Below are 16486 nucleotides of genomic sequence, written 5' to 3' on the forward strand. Positions count from 1 at the left end.
AGTCAATTTGCTCATAAATTTAATAGTAAAAAAGAGTGATATGATTTAAAAAACAAAAACAAATCTGCAAATCCTGGGAATAACGACTACTGGAAAAAGTGATTTATTCTTAAATGAAATATTAAGATTTAAATCAACCATACAAGGTATATGGGGTGTTCTGATGCATTTAAAAACCTTGTGATAAATGGGTCATGGTGAGGTTTTATCTGGAATGGAATGGAGTTTAATTTTAAAACCCTATGAAAAGTCATACAATGTACTTTGTATGTGAATTCTGATGGAGTGAAATCGGGTCTATGTTCATGTGTTTATATGTGATATAAAATAAATAACTTTTAGCAGAACATATAAACAGACTTGTAGAACATAATAACGAGATGTTCCACACTCAAAGAAATAAAACACAGTATTGCTGTGATATATATTTTACATACTTGCGCATATAAACCCGAAAGAAGTACACTCATTTTTCACGTGCACTCACCTGATATGAGTTTTATTAAGGTGCATTATGTATTTATTAAAAATAAAATATTGAAAAATATGAATAATTAAAATAAATATTTATTATAGATGTTCTTAATTTGTTTTAAACATTTGAATATATATGTATATTTTACACTAACTGTAATAAATATTAGTAATAATTATTAATAGACGGCTAGATTATGAGTTTTGCGTTATGGTGAAAAAGCAGGTTATAACGCTGCTTTTTCACTATCACTGCTATTACGAGTCTTGCAGGTTTAGGGGCACTGCACACTTTTTTGTCCTTAACGCAAATCAACTAACGCAAATTGCTTAAAGTCTTTTTTCGATGGGATTTTCATAGCGCCGATATTACAAAATTTTCCTGGGAGGCCAAAAAGTGAACGGTACACCGTATACCGTCAAGATCCGTAACGCATTCTAAAGTCAATAGTTATGAGTTTTACGCTACAAAGCTGTAACATAAAACTCATAACTAAAGTGCTAAAAAGTACACTAACACCCATAAACGACCTATTAACCCCTAAACCTAGGCCCTCCCGCATTGCAAAACACTAAAATAAAACTATTAACCCCTAATCTTAAGCTCCTGACATAGCCGCCACTATAATAAACATATTAACCACTAAACAGCCGTACTCCCGCATCGCAAACACTAGTTAAATATTATTAACCTCTAATCTGCCGTCCCTAACATCGCTACCACTTATCTACATTTATTAACCTCTAATCTGCCGCCCCCAACGTCACCGCCACTATACTAAATTTATTGACCCCTAAACCTAAGTCTAACCCTAACACCCACTAATAGGGATGGGCAAATGTTTCGCAACATTCAAAAAATGAAAAGAATTTTAACACATTCGTTTGTTCTAATTGAATTTTGAATGTTTACATAACATTCTAACATTCGATTTTCGTATGTTTGGTTTCAAATTTTACGATTACATTAGAAAATATTTGTTTCGAAAAATTTGAATTTATATTTGTAATAATATTTCTAATGCTTTCTTTAAATGTAATATTCAAATTCTGCAATATTCTATATAGAAACATTCAAAATGATATATTTGTATCTATTATGTATCATTTTACTAGATTCCCTCCTTACCACATGAACTATTGAACTTCTGAATAGTATTTGATAAAAAGAATGTTAAATTTGACATTTCGAATGTGGACATTCGATATAATTCTAAACATTCGAATTCGAAAGTGACATTTGAAAACTGTAAATAGCATTCGATTATAGAATTTTTAAGAATATTCGTTCTTATCAACATTCGGATTTATAATTCGAATTTCGGTAATAATATTCGTTCTAACATTCATATTCGGAAATTTACACATTCGCCCATCCCTACCCACTAACTTAAATATAATTTAAATAAATCTAAAGAAAACCTACTATTAATAATTAAATAATTCATATTTAAAACTAAATACCTGTAAAATAAACCCTAAGCTAGCTACAATATAACTAATAGTTACATTGTATCAAGCTTAGGGTCTATTTTTATTTTACAGGCAAGTTTGTATTTATTTTAACTAGGTAGAATAGTTATTAAATAGTTATTAACTATTTAATAACTACCTAGCTAAAATAAATACAAATGTACCTGTAAAATAAAACCTAACCTGTCTTACACTAACACCTAACCTTACACTACAATTAAATAAATGACCTAAATTAAATACAATTAACTAAATTAAATACAAATACTTAAATTACAAAAAACAAACAAACACTAAATTACACAAAATAAAAAACAAATTACAAGATATTTAAACTAATTACACCTAATCTAATAGCCCTATCAAAATAAAAAAGCCCCCCAAAACAAAAAAAAAACCTAGCCTAAACTACCAATAGCCCTTAAAAGGACCTTTTGCGGGGCATTGCCCCAAAGAAATCAGCTCTTTTACCTGTAAAACAAATACAAACAACCCCCAACAGTAAAACCCACCACCCACACAACCAACCCCCCAAATAAAACCCTAACTAAAAAAAACTAAGCTCCCCATTGCCCTGAAAAGGGCATTTGGATGGGCATTGCCCTTAAAAGGGCATTTAGCTCTATTGCTGCCCAAACCCTAATCTAAAACTAAAACCCACCCAATAAACCCTTAAAAAACACTAACCCCCGAAGATCGACTTACAGTTTTGAAGACCGGACATCCGTCGTCAACGAAGCCGGGAGAAGTCCTCAACGAAGCGGCAAGAAGTACTCAACGAAGCCGGGAGAAGTCTTCATCAAAGCCAGAAGAAGTGGTCCTCCAGATGGGCAGAAGTCTTCATCCACACGGCATCTTCTATCTTCATCCATCCGGTGCAGAGCAGGTCCATCTTCAAGACATCCAGGGCCGAGCATCCTCTTCTTACGATGACTCCCGACGAATGAAGGTTACTTTAAGTGATGTCATCCAAGATGGCGTCCGTTAGATTCAATCAGCCAATAGGATTGAGCTTGCATTCTATTAGCTGTTCCAATCAGCCAATAGAATGCAAGCTCAATCCTATTGGCTGATTGGATCAGCCAATAGGATTGAAGTTTAATCCTATTGGCTGATTGCATCAGCCAATAGGATTTTTTCAACCTTAATTCCGATTGGCTGATAGAATTCTATCAGCCAATCGGAATCTAAGGGATGCCATCTTGGATGACATCACTTGAAGGAACCTTCATTCGTCGGAAGTCGTCGGAAGAAAAGGATGCTCTGCACCAGATAGATGAAGCTAGAAGATGCCGTCTGGATGAAGACTTCTGCCCATCTGGAGGACCACTTCTCCCGGCTTGGATGAAAACCTCTCGGCTTCGTTGAGGACTTCTTGTCGCTTCGTTGAGGACTTCTCCTGGCTTAGTTGACGATGGATGTCCGGTCTTCAAAACTGTAAGTGGATCTTCGGGGGTTAGTGTTAGGTTTTTGTAAGGGTTTATTGGGTGGGTTTTAGTTTTAGATTAGGGCCATATTGAAATCTAGTTTTCACTGCAGATGTACAGTATCTTACAGAAACCTGCAGACATTAAACACACATATTTTTTCTTTTGCGATTCAGACAGAACATAACATTTTAAAAACGTTTCCAATTTACTTCTATTATAAAATTGGCTTCGTTCCCATGATATTCTTTGATGAAGAGGTTCTTAGGTAGAATCTGTAGGACTGCATGACATAGTGCTGCCATCTAGTGCTCTTGCCAAACTGCTGCCATCTAGTGCTCTTGCAAATTGATAACATTCTTGCAAAACTGCTGCCATATAGTGTTCCAGACACGTGCACATTTCTGAGTTTGCGTCCCTGCTTTTCATGAAAATATACCAAGAAAATGAAGGAAAACTGATAATAGATGTATACTTTTTCTGAATCAGAAAGCAAAATGTTTTTGTTTCCAATGTCTTTAAAGCAGTGAAAATTTAGTCATAGTTATACACAGCCTAGTATTAAAACACATTCCAAAAGGAGGATGTGCATTTTGTGTAAGTAAAGCTGAGATTCTAGACGTTAAAAATTATACTAACCTTGTAAGCGAAGCCATCCTCTTCAGTGCGGCAGTTTTTTAACTAGCGTGTTACGGGCTCACTGTCTAATCTCAGTGAGCCTGATCGTGCCACTCAACTACATATAGTGTGTTCCTGCGCTAGGTAAAGCTGTCTGCTACTTTTACTAACGCTTGACTATGCTACATGTAGTGTGCTCCTGCGCTAGGTAAAGCTGTCTGCTACTTTTACTAACGCTTGACTATGCTACATGCAGTTTGTTCCTGCGCTAGGTAAAGCTGTCTGCTACTTTTACTAAAGCTTGACTATGCTACATGCAGTGTGTTCCTGCGCTAGGTAAAGCTGTCTCCTGCTTTTACTAATGCTTGACTATGCTACATATAGTGTGTTCCTGCGCTAGGTAAAGCTGTCTGCTACTTTTACTAACGCTTGACTATGCTACATGCAGTGTGTTCCTGCGCTAGGTAAAGTTGTCTCCTGCTTTTACTAACGCTTGACTATGCTACATGCAGTGTGTTCCTGCGCTAGGTAAAGTTGTCTCCTGCTTTTACTAATGCTTGACTATGCTACATATAGTGTGTTCCTGCGCTAGGTAAAGCTGTCTGCTACTTTTACTAACGCTTGACTATGCTACATGCAGTGTGTTCCTGCGCTAGGTAAAGTTGTCTCCTGCTTTTACTAATGCTTGACTATGCTACATGTAGTGTGTTCCTGCGCGAGGTAAAGCTGTCTGCTGCTTTTACTAACGCTTGACTATGCTACATGCAGTGTGTTCCTGCGCTAGGTAAAGCTGTCTGCTACTTTTACTAACACTTGACTATGCTACATGTAGTGTGCTCCTGCGCTAGGTAAAGCTGTCTGCTACTTTTACTAACACTTGACTATGCTACATGTAGTGTGCTCCTGCGCTAGGTAAAGCTGTCTGCTGCTTTTACTAACACTTGACTATGCTACATGCAGTGTGTTCCTGCGCTAGGTAAAGCTGTCTGCTGCTTTTACTAACGCTTGACTATGCTACATGTAGTGTGCTCCTGCGCTAGGTAAAACTGCTGCTTTTACTAATGCTGGAGCATGTCACATGTAGCTTATTGGCGCGATTGGGATGGCTTCACTTCGTTTTAGACTTCTAATGAGATATTGCAGACATTTTTTTCACAAAAAAAGGGTTTCGTTATGTTACATAATTCTGCACACAGTGTTTACTGTCCCTTTAATTTATTGCAATGCTACTTTAAATATGGTGATTACAAGATCCTCTAGGTCCCAGTAAGTTTCACTGGCAAAAAGTGAACCAGAGAAATATATCTCAACCATATGACTTGGGGCCCACCTCAAATTAAGATATTCTGCCCTGAATATTCATGCTTAGAGCGTCTTAAACTCTTTGTATTGGTGTTTTTACGTAAGTAGTTGGTAAGGAAGTTAGATAAAAAAACATAAAACATGTCATTTTGTGTCATATTGTTTTCTTCAGGTTGACTCTGGTGGTCCCGCTGTATGTAACGGAGAATTGCAGGGGGTGATTTCATGGGGTACTGGCTGCGCCCTCCCTGGGCTTCCAGGAGTTTATGCAAAAGTTTGCAACTACATCTCATGGATTGAAGAAACCATGGCCAAGTACTGACTGAATGGGCTCTGACCTGAAAAACTAATAAAACAACAAACAGCCCAGGTGTTCCATGTCTTCATTTGCAATAAACTATACTATCCCATGGCACATGCATCTGTATATTACACACAACCTACAAACAGCTAGGGTGGGAATTATATGGTATGCTGGATATAACGTATACATTTAAACTTTGATTCACAAAGAGGAAACAATAAAAAAACGAAAAGCTTTATATCTTTAATCAAATTCAAATTTAATCAAGCACTCTATGGGGTATATTTATCAAGCTACGAACGGAATTTGATGCCCCGTGTTTCTGGCGAGCCCTTAGGCTCGCCAGAAACACAAGTTATGAAGCAGCGGTCTAAAGGCCGCTGCTCCATAACCTGTTCGCCTGCCCTGAGGCCGCGGACAGACATTGCTGAAAATCAACCCGATCCAATTCGATCGGGTTGATTGACACCCCCTGCTGGCGGCCCATTGGCCACAAATCTGCACGGGGCAGCTTTGCACCAGCAGTTCACAAGAACTGCTGGTGCAATGATAAATGCCGACAGCATATGTTGTCGGCATTTATCGATGTGCGGCGGACATGGTTTGCTATAGCGGATCATGTCCGTCTGCACAATGATAAATGGATCCCTAAATGTAATATTGTTACTAATATTATTGCAAGCACTGCTGCTTTAGAGTGCTTATGATTCATGCACAGTCCTGATACTACTTCAGTATGCTGTCATGTAAAGGAGAAATAGTGAAAAACAGTTAAGAGTGAGTGCACCTATTGGATTGAGACAGCTCAACCCTGATAAACAGCTGTTCCTTCAAACAACTGTGAGGGATCGATGGGGTAAAAAACAAGTGAGGGGAGCTGTGTGTATTTCAATACATAAATAATATGTGTTACCGTGACCTTTAAATGAGCTTCTCGTATTGGTTTCAAAATTCAATCATAATATATATTGCGCTGTGATAAGGTAAACAAATTTTCACCCAATTTTCACCTATTTGTTTACCTTATCACAGCGCAATATATATTATGATTGAATTTTGAAACCAATACGAGAAGCTCATTTAAAGGTCACGGTAACACACATTAGTCATGTAAAGGAGACCAAAACAAAGATGAAAATGGGATAATGGTATATTGGAAAGATGTTTCAAATTATTTAGAATTCTTTAAAATTGTATACTCTTTATTATCTGAATTAAGGCAAAGTGACAAAGAAATGGGCTGGGCTTACTCATGACGTCATCTGCTCACTGAGGTGTGAAGGAAATAGGTTGTATCTTTCGGAGGGGACTAAGAGATAAAACAGGTCACTAAACGAAAAGACAAATTGTGAGCAAAACAGCTCAGAGCACTCTACACTCTATTCACTATGGGGAGATATTTCTCTCTACTGAAAAAAAAATTACATGGGGAGTCTGTTCTCAAAAATGCTTATCTCTCTAATATTTCTAATGAGCAGACCCAACAGAATGGTAAAATACTCAACAGATTGTATTTGACTGGCAAGAAAACATATTGAGTCACAACAGGACCCCTAAAATGATTAGAGGTAAGGGCAGTGACATCTGCAAGGAAGCTCTATCATGTATTTTTGGAACAAATAATTTGTGTGCAGCTGAGACAGGTAAAATTAGACAGTTACAACAGTTTAACCAGGGAACAAAAAATAAATAACCACAATTCCTTTTCAAATAAAATGAGCTGAAATTTGCAAGGTTAAAAATAGATAACGTCTCTAGTTTTGTTCATTTCCCATCTACAGATGCAAACAAAGCTTTGCCAACTCCAGCTTCAGCAATTTGTAAAATACCCCTAGCGGTGTGTGTGCAGCAGGTGTGGCCTAGCTCTGTGCTTTTTGTATAAGGTTCTAACATTGTGGGGACAGGGGGGGCACCGTGATACAAAGTTATCAGAGGCCTTTACAAAAACCCCAAGCGAGAAAGAGTGTGAGAAACTAAGGAACTGACTGTGAGCCGAAAACACTACTGAGAGATTGTCAGTCTGTGGCATGAAAGCAACCCCAAGCCGTGTAGTTTACCAGCACTCATCTATAAACAGTGTAGTCTACCAGAACTCATCTATAAACAGTGTAGTCTACCAGCACTCATCTATAAGCACTATAGTCTAACAGCACTCATCTATAAGCAGTGTAGTCTACCAGCATTCATCTATAAACAGTGTAGTCTACCAGCACTCATCTATAAACAGTGTAGTCTACCAGCACTCATCTATAAACAGTGTAGTCTACCAGAACTCATCTATAAACAGTGTAGTCTACCAGCACTCATCTATAAACAGTGTAGTCTACCAGAACTCATCTATAAACAGTGTAGTCTACCAGCACTCATCTATAAGCACTATAGTCTAACAGCACTCATCTATAAGCAGTGTAGTCTACCAGCATTCATCTATAAACAGTGTAGTCTATCAGCACTCATCTATAAACAGTGTAGTCTACCAGCACTCATCTATAAACAGTGTAGTCTACCAGCACTCATCTATAAACAGTATAGTCTACCAACACTCATCTATTAACAGTGTAGTCTACCAGCACTCATCTATAAACAGTGTAGTCTACCAGCACTCATCTATAAACAGTGTAGTCTACCAGCACTCATCTATAAACAGTGTAGTCTACCAGCACTCATCTATAAACAGTATAGTCTACCAACACTCATCTATTAACAGTGTAGTCTACCAACACTCATCTATAAACAGTGTAGTCTACCAGCACTCATCTATAAACAGTGTAGTTTACCAGCACTCATCTATAAACAGTGTAGTCTACCAGAACTCATCTATAAACAGTGTAGTCTACCAGCACTCATCTATAAGCACTATAGTCTAACAGCACTCATCTATAAGCAGTGTAGTCTACCAGCATTCATCTATAAACAGTGTAGTCTATCAGCACTCATCTATAAACAGTGTAGTCTACCAGCACTCATCTATAAACAGTGTAGTCTACCAGCACTCATCTATAAACAGTATAGTCTACCAACACTCATCTATTAACAGTGAAGTCTACCAGCACTCATCTATAAACAGTCTAGTCTACCAGCACTCATCTATAAACAGTGTAGTCTACCAGCACTCATCTATAAACAGTGTAGTCTACCAGCACTCATCTATAAACAGTGTAGTCTACCAGCACTCATCTATAAACAGTGTAGTCTACCAGCACTCATCTATAAACAGTGTAGTCTACCAGCACTCATCTATAAACAGTCTAGTCTACCAGCACTCATCTATAAACAGTGTAGTCTACCAGCACTCCTCTATAAACAGTGTAGTCTACCAGCACTCATCTATAAACAGTGTAGTCTACCAGCACTCATCTATAAACAGTGTAGTCTACCAGCACTCATCAATAAGCACTGTAGTCTCCCAGCACTCATCTATAAGCAGTGTAGTCTACCAGCACTCATCTATAAACAGTGTAGTCTACCAGCACTCATCTATAAACAATGTAGTCTACCAGCACTCATCTATAAACAGTGTAGTCTACCAGCACTCATCTATAAACAGTGTAGTCTACCAGCACTCATCTATAAACAGTCTAGTCTACCAGCACTCATCTATAAACAGTGTAGTCTACCAGCACTCCTCTATAAACAGTGTAGTCTACCAGCACTCATCTATAAACAGTGTAGTCTACCAGCACTCATCTATAAACAGTGTAGTCTACCAGCACTCATCTATAAGCACTGTAGTCTCCCAGCACTCATCTATAAACAGTGTAGTCTGCCAGCACTCATCTATAAGCACTGTAGTCTCCCAACACTCATCTATAAGCACTGTAGTCTCCCAGCACTCATCTATAAGCTGTGTAGTCTGCCAGCACTCATCTATAAACAGTGTAGTCTACCAGCACTCATCTATAAGCAGTGTAGTCTACCAGCACTCATCTATAAACAGTGTAGTCTACCAGCATTCATCTATAAACAGTGTAGTCTACCAGCACTCATCTATAAGCAGTGTAGTCTGCCAGCACTCATCTATAAACAGTCTAGTGTACTAGCACTCATCTATAAACAGTGTAGTCTACCAGCACTCATCTATAAGCAGTGTAGTCTACCAGCACTCATCTATAAACAGTGTAGTCTACCAGCACTCATCTATAAGCAGTGTAGTCTGCCAGCACTTATCTATAAACAGTCTAGTGTACCAGCACTCATCTATTAACAGTGTAGTCTACCAGCACTCATCTATAAACAGTGTAGTCTACCAGCACTCCTCTATAAACAGTGTAGTCTACCAGCACTCATCTATAAACAGTGTAGTCTACCAGCACTCATCTATAAGCAGTCTAGTCTACCAGTACTCATCTATAAACAGTGTAGTCTACCAGCACTCCTCTATAAACAGTGTAGTCTACCAGCACTCATCTATAAACAGTGTAGTCTACCAGCACTCATCTATAAACAGTGTAGTCTACCAGCACTCATCAATAAACAGTGTAGTCTACCAGCACTCATCTATAAGCACTGTAGTCTCCCAGCACTCATCTATAAGCAGTGTAGTCTACCAGCACTCACCTATAAACAGTGTAGTCTACCAGCACTCATCTATAAACAGTGTAGTCTACCAGCACTCATCTATAAACAGTGTAGTCTACCAGCACTCATCTATAAACAGTCTAGTCTACCAGCACTCACCTGTAAACAGTGTAGTCTACCAACACTCCTCTATAAACAGTGTAGTCTACCAGCACTCATCTATAAACAGTGTAGTCTACCAGCACTCATCTATAAGCACTGTAATCTCCCAGCACTCATCTATAAACAGTGTAGTCTGCCAGCAGTCATCTATAAGCACTGTAGTCTCCCAGCACTCATCTATAAGCACTGTAGTCTCCCAGCAATCATCTATAAGCAGTGTAGTCTGCCAGCACTCATCTATGAACAGTGTAGTCTACCAGCACTCATCTATAAGCAGTGTAGTCTACCAGCACTCATCTATAAACAGTGTAGTCTACCAGCACTCATCTATAAACAGTGTAGTCTACCAGCACTCATCTATAAGCAGTGTAGTCTGCCAGCACTCATCTATAAACAGTCTAGTGTACCAGCACTCATCTATAAACAGTGTAGTCTGCCAGCACTTATCTATATACAGTCTAGTCTACCAGCACTCATCTATAAACAGTGTAGTCTACCAGCACTCATCTATAAGCAGTGTAGTCTGCCAGCACTCATCTATAAACAGTCTAGTCTACTAGCATTCATCTACAAACAGTGTAGTCTACCAGCACTCATCTATAAACAGTGTAGTCTGCCAGCACTCATCTATAAACAGTGTAATCTACCAGCACTCATCTATAAGCAGTGTAGTCTACCAGCACTCATCTATAAGCAGTGTAGTCTACCAGCACTCATCTATAAACAGTGTAGTCTACCAGCACTCATCTATAAACAGTGTAGTCTACCAGCACTCATCTATAAACAGTGTAGTCTACCAGCACCCATCTATAAACAGTGTAGTCTACCAGCACACATCTATAAACAATGTAACACAAGAACTGCTTGTGCAATGCTGAATGTGGAGAGCGTAATGCTGCCCGCATTCAGCGATGTCCGCTGATCAGATCATATCGGACAGACATTTGATAAATCGGCCCCAAAGTCACTATGCACAATACCTTGTTCACAAAATTATAGTAGCTTATTTGGGAGACTAGTGTACTCAAACTAACAAATGGGATACATATATATATAATTATTTCTAAAAGAAAAGGCACTCACAGGACTTGCTAATGAAAACATATATTCAATGTTTTATTTATCCGTGTTGTAAACTAAAGTTTTAGTCAGTGTTTCGGCTTGTAAATAAATATAGCTGTAGCAGGTCTTGTATAACAATAGATATGTGTGTGTGTGTATTTGTGTGTATGTATATATGTATGTATGTGTATGTATGTGTGTGTGTATGTACGTATGTGTGTGTGTATTTGTATGTGTGTATGTATGTATGTATGTATGTATGTGTGTGTGTGTTTATGAATCTATGTATGTGTGTGTATATGTGTGTTTATGTATGTGTGTGTATTTCTGTGTGTGTTTGTATGTGTATTTGTGTGAGTATGTATGTGTGCATTTGTTTATATGTATGTATATGTGTGTGTTTGTATGTGTGTGTGTGTATTTGTTTGTATGTATGTATATATATATGTGTGTGTATGTGTTTGTGTTTGTATGTACAGTATGTATGTGTGTGTGTGTATTTATATGTGTGTATGTATATCTGTGTATTTGTGTATGTATGTATGTATGTATGTATGTATGTGTGTGTGTGTGTGTGTGTATTTGTTTGTATGTATGTGTGTGTGTATTTGTATGTGTGTATGTCTGTATGTATGTATGTGTGTATGAATCTATGTATGTGTGTATGTATGTATGTGTGTATGAATCTATGTATGTGTGTGCATATGTGTGTGTATGTATGTGTTTGTATTTGTGTGTGTGTATGTATGTATGTATGTGTGTGTGTGTGTATGTGTATTTGTGTGTGTATGTATGTGTGTGTTTGTATGTATGTATGTATGTATGTATGTATGTATGTATGTGTGTGTGTGTATGTATGTATGTATGTATATGTGTATGTATGTGTTTGTGTTTGTATGTATGTATGTGTCTGTGTGTATTTATATGTGTGTATGTATATGTATGTATTTGTGTGTGTGTGTGTATGTATGTATGTGTGTGTGTATGTGTGTGTATGTGTGTGCGTGTATGTGTATGTGTGTGTATGTGTGTGTGTGTGTGTGTACATACACAAACACACACATGCATGTAAACCAAATTTAAGAATGTCACCAATTCTTTTTTTGATTAGGAGTCAATTCCTATTTTCATCCCACGCAATGTCACTGGCCTAGATTTGGAGTTTGGCGGTAGCCGTGAAAACCAGCGTTAGAGGCTCCTAACGCTGGTTTTAGGCTAACTCCGGTATTTGGAGTCACTCAAAAAAGGGTCTAACGCTCACTTTTCAGCCGCGACTTTTCCATACCACAGATCCCCTTACGTAAATTGCGTATCCTATCTTTTCAATGGGATTTTTCTAACTCCGGTATTTAGAGTCGTGGCTGAAGTGAGCGTTAGAAATCTAACGACAAAACTCCAGCCGCAGGAAAATAGTCAGTAGTTAAGAGCTTTCTGGGCTAACGCCGGTTCATAAAGCTCTTAACTACTGTACTCTAAAGTACACTAACACCCATAAACTACCTATGTACGCCTAAACCGAGGTCCCCCCACATCGCCGCCACTCGATTACATTTTTTTAACCCCTAATCTGCCGACCGCCACCTACGTTATACTTATGTACCCCTAATCTGCTGCCCCTAACACCGCCGACCCCTGTATTATATTTATTAACCCCTAATCTGCCCCCAACAACGTCGCCGCCAGCTACCTACAATAATTAACCCCTAATCTGCCGACCGCAAAGCACCGCCACCTACATTATAGCTATGTACCCCTGATCTGCTGCCCCTAACACCGCCGACCCCTATATTATATTTATTAACCCCTAATCTGCCCCCCTCAACCTCGCCTCCACCTGCCTACACTTATTAACCTCTAATCTGCCGAGCGGACCGCACCGCTACTATAATAAAGTTATTAACCCCTAATCTGCCTCACTAACCCTATAATAAATAGTATTAACCCCTAATCTGCCCTCCCTAACATCGCCGACACCTAACTTCAATTATTAACCCCTAATCTACCGACCGGAGCTCACCGCTATTCTAATAAATGTATTAACCCCTAAAGCTAAGTCTAACCCTAACACTAACACCCCCCTAAATTAAATATAATTTTAATCTAACGAAATTAATTAACTCTTATTAAATAAATTATTCCTATTTAAAGTTAAATACTTACCTGTAAAATAAATCCTAATATAGCTACAATATAAATTATAATTACATTGTAGCTATTTTAGGATTAATATTTATTTTACAGGTAACTTTGTATTTATTTTAACCAGGTACAATAGCTATTAAATAGTTAAGAACTATTTAATAGTTACCTAGTTAAAATAATTACAACATTACCTGTAAAATAAATCCTAACCTAAGTTACAATTAAACCTAACAGTATGCTATCATTAAATTAATTAAATAAAATACCTACAATTACCTACAATTAAACCTAACACTACACTATCAATAAATTAATTAAATACAATATCTACAAATAACTACAATGAAATAAACTAACTAAAGTACAAAAAATAAAAAAGAACTAAGTTACAAAAAATAAAAAAATATCTACAAACATAAGAAAAATATTACAACAATTTTAAACTAATTACACCTACTCTAAGCCCCCTAATAAAATAACAAAGACCCCCACAATAAAAAATGCCCTACCCTATTCTAAATTAATAAAGTTCAAAGCTCTTTTACCTTACCAGCCCTGAACAGGGCCCTTTGTGGAGCATGCCCCAAGAAGTTCAGCTCTTTTGCCTGTAAAAAAAAAAACATACAATGCCCCCCCCCAACATTACAACCCACCACCCACATACCCCTAATCTAACCCAAACCCCCCTTAATTAAACCTAACACTAAGCCCCTGAAGATCATCCTACCTTGTCTTCACCTCACCAGGTATCACCGATCCGCCCTGGCTCCAAAATCTTCATCCAACCCAAGCAGGGGCTGGCGATCCATCATCCGGTGGCTGAAGAGGTCCAGAAGAGGCTCCAAAGTCTTCATCCTATCCGGGACGAAGAGGCGATCCGGACTGGCAACCATCTTGATCCAAGCGGCATCTTCTATCTTCATCTGATGACGACCGGCTCCATCCTGAAGACCTCCACCGCGGACCCATCTTCTTCCGGCGACGTCCAACTGAAGAATGACGGTTCCTTTAAGGGACGTCATCCAAGATGGCGTCCCTCGAATTCCGATTGGCTGATAGGATTCTATCAGCCAATCGGAATTAAAGTAGGAATATTCTGATTGGCTGATGGAATCAGCCAATCAGAATCAAGTTCAATCCGATTGGCTGATCCAATCAGCCAATCAGATTGAGATTGCATTCTATTGGCTGTTCCGATCAGCCAATAGAATACGAGCTCAATCTGATTGGCTGATTGGATCAGCCAATCGGATTGAACTTGATTCTGATTGGCTGATTCCATCAGCCAATCAGAATATCCCTACCTTAATTCCGATTGGCTGATAGAATCCTATCAGCCAATCGGAATTCGAGGGACGCCATCTTGGATGACGTCCCTTAAAGGAACCGTCATTCTTCAGTTGGACGTCACCGGAAGAAGATGGGTCCGCGGTGGAGGTCTTCAGGATGGAGCCGGTCGTCATCGGATGAAGATAGAAGATGCCGCTTGGATCAAGATGGTTGCTGGTCCGGATCGCCTCTTCTTCCCGGATAGGATGAAGACTTTGGAGCCTCTTCTGGACCTCTTCAGCCACCGGATGATGGATCGCCAGCCCCCGCTTGGGTTAGATGAAGATTTTGGAGCCAGGACGGATCGGTGATACAGGCAAAAGAGCTGAACTTCTTGGACCTGTTCAGGGCTGGTAAGGTAAAAGAGCTTTTAACTTTATTAATTTAGAATAGGGTAGGGCATTTTTTATTTTGGGGGTCTTTGTTATTTTATTAGGGGGCTTAGAGTAGGTGTAATTAGTTTAAAATTGTAATATTTTTCTTATGTTTGTAGATATTTTTTTATTTTTTGTAACTTAGTTCTTTTTTATTTTTTGTACTTTAGTTAGTTTATTTCATTGTAGTTATTTGTAGATATTGTATTTAATTAATTTATTGATAGTGTAGTGTTAGGTTTAATTGTAGGTAATTGTAGGTATTTTATTTAATTAATTTAATGATAGTATAGTGTTAGGTTTAATTGTAACTTAGGTTAGGATTTATTTTACAGGTAATGTTGTAATTATTTTAACTAGGTAACTATTAAATAGTTCTTAACTATTTAATAGCAATTGTACCTGGTTAAAATAAATACAAAGTTACCTGTAAAATAAATATTAATCCTAAAATAGCTACAATGTAATTATAATTTATATTGTAGCTATATTAGGATTTATTTTACAGGTAAGTATTTAGCTTTAAATAGGAATAATTTATTTAATAAGAGTTAATTAATTTCGTTAGATTAAAATTATATTTAACTTAGGGGGGTGTTAGTGTTAGGGTTAGACTTAGCTTTAGGGGTTAATCCATTTATTAGAATAGCGGTGAGCTCCGGTCGGCAGATTAGGGGTTAATAAGTGTAGGCAGGTGGAGGCGACGTTGTGGGGAGCAGATTAGGGGTTAATACATATAATATAGGGGTCGGCGGTGTTAGGGGCAGCAGATTAGGGGTACATAGGGATAATGTAAGTAGCGGCGGTTTACGGAGCGGCAGATTAAGGGTTAAAAAAATATGCAGGGGTCAGCGATTGCGGGGGTGGCAGAATAGGGGTTTATAAGTATAAGGTTAGGGGTGTTTAGACTCGGGGTACATGTTAGAGTGTTAGGTGCAGACGTAGGAAGTGTTTACGCATAGCAAACAATGGGGCTGCGTTAAGAGCTGAACGCGGCTTTTTTGCAGGTGTTAGGTTTTTTTTCAGCTCAAAAGCAACTCTGGTATCGAGAGTTGAAGTTGCGTAAAAAATGCTCTACACTCCTTTTTTGGAGCCTAACGCAGCCTTTATGTGGACTCTCAATACCAGAGTTATTTTATGGTCCTTACCGACAAAACTCCAAATCTAGCCGATTGTGTCTTCACACGCAGCAGTGTTTGGAGGTGGGACAGTACTGAGTGTTTTGGGTAAGTACCCTTGTATCTGTTGTTAGAAACATCTACAACATGTAATATACCATGCTTGAGAGTGTGATATGATGG

General features: G+C 38.3%; 1 protein-coding gene across 1 annotated transcript in view; it reads left to right on the forward strand.

Moving 5' to 3' along the window:
- Nucleotides 1-5661, forward strand: part of LOC128639694 (trypsin) — a 36300-nt gene extending 30639 nt beyond the window's left edge. Inside the window, exon 5 of the mRNA XM_053691815.1 lies at nt 5467-5661. Within this exon, the coding sequence (XP_053547790.1) occupies nt 5467-5616 (150 nt within the window). The 3' untranslated portion in view covers nt 5617-5661. The remainder of the gene's footprint in view (nt 1-5466) is intronic.
- The last annotated feature ends 10825 nt before the right edge of the window (nt 5662-16486 follow it).

This window comes from Bombina bombina, chromosome 9, assembly GCF_027579735.1.
Source record: "Bombina bombina isolate aBomBom1 chromosome 9, aBomBom1.pri, whole genome shotgun sequence".
Classification (NCBI taxonomy): Eukaryota; Metazoa; Chordata; class Amphibia; order Anura; family Bombinatoridae; genus Bombina; species Bombina bombina.